We start from the raw sequence: 5,086 nt of genomic DNA on the forward strand, positions 1-5,086 counted from the left end.
TGTCGCTCAACGACTCTATATGGTCCCGTTTTGTCACGAAAACACACACGAGAAGATTAGATTATATATAAATAAAAGATTACATTAGGGATGTAACGATTACCGGTTTGACGATAAATCGTGATAAAATACCCCACGGTTAGTATTACCGTTTCATATTTTAATTATCACTATAACCGTATTCGATTACCGCGATTTGAACAACTGAGGATAAATAAATACTGTCCAGCACAGGGCTCCAGACTGCAACCAAATGGGCGCGTTTTGCGACCATTTTTTCTTCTGCCCGTGTGACTAAATTTTGTGTGCGGTCGCACTGGCGCTACCACCGCATTGTTCAACTCATAAGCGCTGCCATTTCTGTTGCATATGAGAAACATCAAACGGCAAACGAAACTGAAAGCATAATGAAACTGCGCGACTTGTTTGAACTGCGCAGCGCTTATAGAGTGTAGAGCATGGTTTATACTCACTGCGTCAGCACGAGCGCGAAGCTGTGTGCAGCAAAAATGAATATTGAGGAAACGATGGATGGTTTTCATGCTGAAGTAAAGTAAAGGACCGCTTCTTAAACCAGAGGTGAACATGTTGGTATTCTTGTGGGGGAAAAAACATGCTAGCACTGTCACCGACAGCCAGTTTAGTTTTACTTTTCTTTTTGTTTTCATTTTGAAAAGCTTGTTATCTTTGCTGTTTACCTCACGTTATTCTATGTAAGCTCTCTTTTTATTTATTTGATTCCTCAGTGTTTGCTAAACGTTCTGTAATTTATTAGTCGGTATATAATACAGCATGTGGTGTGTGCCATGCCTCATCTTATTCGTTTTTGTTAATAAACGTTTTGTAAGCATATAATTATAAACTATGATAAAAGTTTATCAGCATGCATTGATTAATCCCTAAAAATAAAAATATTGTGACCAAATCATGTGCTGGTGTGACCAACTGAGAAAGTTAGTCACAAAAGAGCGAGCAGTGGGAAGAATGAGTCTGTGTGCAGTTTCTGTCTGGCCAGAAACGGACTGAATCTGCATGCCCTGCTGTAAATTTTGACCGGTTGATGAAAAACAAGCTTATGTGGATTCTACACATTTAAACAATAAGGTAATTTGAACATGCTATTAGATAAACTGCTGTCAGTCATGCTGTCATTTAAAATCCGGACATCATTGGTAATGTTATTGTTTTAGTTATGCAAACAAAATCTCATTTTATTTGTTGTTTGTTGATTTTAAATGTAAAACTTGGTGAAATGATTTATGTGTCAGTACTTTTTGAACATTTCCAGCACATTTTAACAATACCGTGATAATACTGATAACCGTGATAATTTTGGTCACTATAACCGTGATAAGAAATGTTCATACCGTTACATCCCTAGTGTGTGTGTATGTGTGTGTGTGTGATTCTTAAGGATGCTGTTGTGTTTCTGGAAGATTCCAGTGTGTGTGTGTGTGTGTGTGAGAGCTGTCAGTGGAGCAGGAGGCGCGCGGAGGAAACGCCCCACAGCAGCTCGTTCAGTTTATTTTCTGTTTATTGTGCTTCAGTGGCAGCTCACCTCAGCCCTCCATACACTGAGAAATGATGATGTATAGCATACAAGCAATAAATTAAACTGTTAAACAAGTGGAAATAAAATAACACACAAATATCACACACACACACACACACACACTCGTGTCATCTTGTGTGTGTGTGTGTGTGTTTGCGTGTCTCACCTGCAGATGAGGGAGGGTTTATAGATGAATGTCACGGGATCAGCTGTGACTCGCCGCTATGATCCTGCGCTCTGGGTGCCGTATCTATGACGACAGCCGGCCTGTGTGTGTGTGTGTGTGTGTGTGTGCTGCAGAATCTGATCGTCTCGTGTTCACGGTCGAGTGTTTAGTGGCCTGTTGTAATCAGGCTGGTGTTTTTGGTGACAGATGGTCCTGCATTCACTGCCTATATAAGCTCTTACTGATATCATAACGTCTAACAATTTAATGTTTCTATATTTCATCATTAATGCACCAGTATGGATTTTTCAGTAGCAAGATAAGAGCGGCTGACCAATATAATGTTATTATACCTGCTGTGGACTAATAGTTTAAAGGGGTCATGAGCTGCCTCGGTTTTTTATTTTGTACTGTTCTCTGAGGTCGACGAATAATGTTATCAAGATTTTTACATCAAGAAACATCATAACGTAGAAGTAATAAGCTATTTTCTGTCCTGTTTTAACCCTCCTCATCAGAACGCTGTTTGAATAGGCGTGGAGGATTGTAGAGTCAGAAGTAAACACCCACTGCTGTGATTGGCTAACAGTTGTGTATGATTGACAGTCTACATCCTTCACAGACGGACGCTGCTGTGATTTAGGTTAAAAACGCATAAATACTCACATCAAACTGTTTAACAGACAAAGCCATAGTGATCACGTAATGAAAACAGTTACACTTGTGTTGCGACATTACAGTCAGATCCAGTATAGTCGACAGCATCGTCTATTAGTTTCAATCTTTCTGAAAATCCCACGTTGAATTGTGCTTTGTTTGTAAACTAATCCGCAGTAAAATGAAGTGAACAAAGGACTGAGTTCTTACTGACGCGGTCTGGAACTTCATTAAAAATAAAGTTCATCCACTCTTTTCTAATGTTGGGATCCGAAGGAAGGCAATGTTTTTCCACAACTTGGCACTGCACAGTGTCTTGTCGTCTTTGGCGCATCTTTATAGTTTAGTTTCTGCGTAGACCTGCGTTCGCCTCTCTCCTAAACACTACATGTGCGAATCAGTAGGCGGGGCTAAACAGGCAGCAATGTAGAATTGGTGGGCGGGGCTAAACAGGCAGCAATGTAGAATTGGTGGGCAGGGCTAAACAGGCAGGAAACTTACAGGATGTTTTTAATAGTACAATGACCTCTTATATGTCAAAAGATCAAGGGAATTTTGGTTTCTCAGTTCATGACCGCTTTAATTATGACATTGGTGATACATAACCAGATTTTATACAAGGTTAGAAATTCATGCAGAGTATTTAAACATGTTCACTGTGCAGTCGTGCTGTAACAGAAAGACCTGACATCAGCTTGAGTTGAGTTTCCATGATTGCTTCTGCTGTTTGTGAAGCTGCTTTGACACGATCGGCGTTTCTCTACAAATGAAGGTGACTTGATCAACTCTCCCAATCCACAGTTTCATTCAGTGCTGAAATATGTGGATAAAAATGTCAAATGTAAAAAAGTCAAGTCATGTTTATTTGTATTGCTGTTAAACAAACACTCCACTATTTTTGAAAATAGGCTCATTTTTCAACTCCCCTAGAGTTAAACAGTTGAGTTTTACCGTTTTTCTGCTCAAGTGCACCGAGAGCAAACGCTGCTTCAAACACAAAGGATGCTCACACCAAATGATGATTTCATTTAGTTAATAGAAGTTAATTGATAAAGAAAATCTATTTATGACATTATCTGGCGGTAGCACTTTTAGCTTAGCTTAGCATAGATCATTGAATCTGATTAGACCGTTAGCATCTCGCTCAAAAATGACCAAAGAGTTTCGATATTTTTCCTATTTAAAACTTGACTGTTCTGTAGCTACATCGTGTACCAAGACCGACGGAAAATGAAAAGGTGTGATTTTCTAGACCGATATGGCTAGGAACTATACTCTCATTCTCAATGATATTACACAGCGCCTGAAAATAGTCCCCAGCACGCTCCCTGTGCAAGCAGGTGGTCACATTGGTTATGTTGGCGGAAGTTAGTATTGTATTGCACTTTTCCACCTCATTTGACAGAAGTGTTGATGTTTAAATGTCATCCGTGTGTGTTGAACAGGTGTGTTTCTGAGTGTGAGTTGAACACGAGGCCAGTGCGAGCGAGCAGCAGCTCTGTGGAGGCTGTAAATGATGATTAATTGATGATCGTGACGTCAGTGAGGTGCTTGTGTTTGTGTTGCAGTGGCGCCGAGGTTCACTAAGATTCCCACGGATCAGATCGGCGTGTCCGGCGGAGTCGTGTCGTTCGTGTGTCAGGCCGCAGGCGACCCCAAGCCTCAGGTGTTCTGGAACAAAAAGGGCAAGAAAGTGAATTCACAGAGGATCGAGGTGAGAAACACAGCAGCAGAGCATCAGATCACTCTGTGATGAGATTCTGACTGAATCAGGCAGGCGTGACAAGCAGACTGAATGAATGAATGAATGAATAAATAAATAAATATATATATATATATATACAGTGGTGGCCAATATTATTAGAACACTAGTAGAACAAACTGAGACAGACTCAATCCAGAAGAACTGTGTCTCCAAGACGCTTCTTTCCTCCTGACACACTACAGCAAAAGATAGAAATAACTGACTTAAAACCATTTTTTAGCTGCTGATAATATTAGTGATCCACTGTGTATACACACACACACACACACACACACATGGTTTTATCAGGTGTGTACAGTAGATGATTAGTTACCGTGTGTGTGTGTTTAAAACACATGTGTTCAAATGTCCCAGTTGGACAGTAACAGCTGAAATCAGCTACTGTGTTTTCCAGAATATCAGTCACATCTGAATATTACTCAAAATTGCATTGTTGAGAGAAAAAACACAGATAAGTCACATCGGTGTATAAATTGCATTTTATTATTATACTGTAAAATACCAGTAAATGAAACATTTACAGTACAAACATGATAAACACTGTGATATCCTCTCACTCCACAGCAAACCTTTTAAATGTAACTGTACTCAGAACAGAATGAAAGATTTAAATATAAAAGAAGCATAAATTATAGTGGCATTCATTGTAAACAACATTTATTATAAACGCCAAGCCTAAACGAGTTCATTTAAAGTGCTTTATAAATAAACTTGCCACTCGTTCCTCTCACATTCAGCACAAGTACAAATGTGTGTGATTTGACCATGCTTTACGTGCTTGACATTAATTGCATTTCATAAAACTCACTTTGGAATAGAAGTCAAATCATGTTTCATATGATAAAAAATACAATAAATACAATACAATAAATTCTGTGGAGCGGCCAATGGTCCCCATGCAGAAAACTGATTATTAAACAATCTAAATAATATTTTAAATGTGTGA

The 5,086-nt window shown here is 39.2% G+C and overlaps 1 protein-coding gene across 1 annotated transcript in view; it reads left to right on the plus strand.

Moving 5' to 3' along the window:
- Positions 1-5,086, plus strand: part of LOC107748642 (receptor-type tyrosine-protein phosphatase S-like) — a gene marked incomplete at its 3' end in the record, with an annotated part of 20,232 nt that overhangs the window by 14,295 nt on the left and 851 nt on the right. The window contains exon 4 of the mRNA XM_016563528.1: positions 3,944-4,089. Coding sequence (XP_016419014.1) covers positions 3,944-4,089 — 146 coding nt within the window. The remainder of the gene's footprint in view (positions 1-3,943; positions 4,090-5,086) is intronic.

The sequence above is a fragment of the Sinocyclocheilus rhinocerous genome, unplaced genomic scaffold, assembly GCF_001515625.1.
Source record: "Sinocyclocheilus rhinocerous isolate Xijiao unplaced genomic scaffold, SAMN03320098_v1.1 scaffold2485, whole genome shotgun sequence".
Taxonomy (NCBI): domain Eukaryota; kingdom Metazoa; phylum Chordata; class Actinopteri; order Cypriniformes; family Cyprinidae; genus Sinocyclocheilus; species Sinocyclocheilus rhinocerous.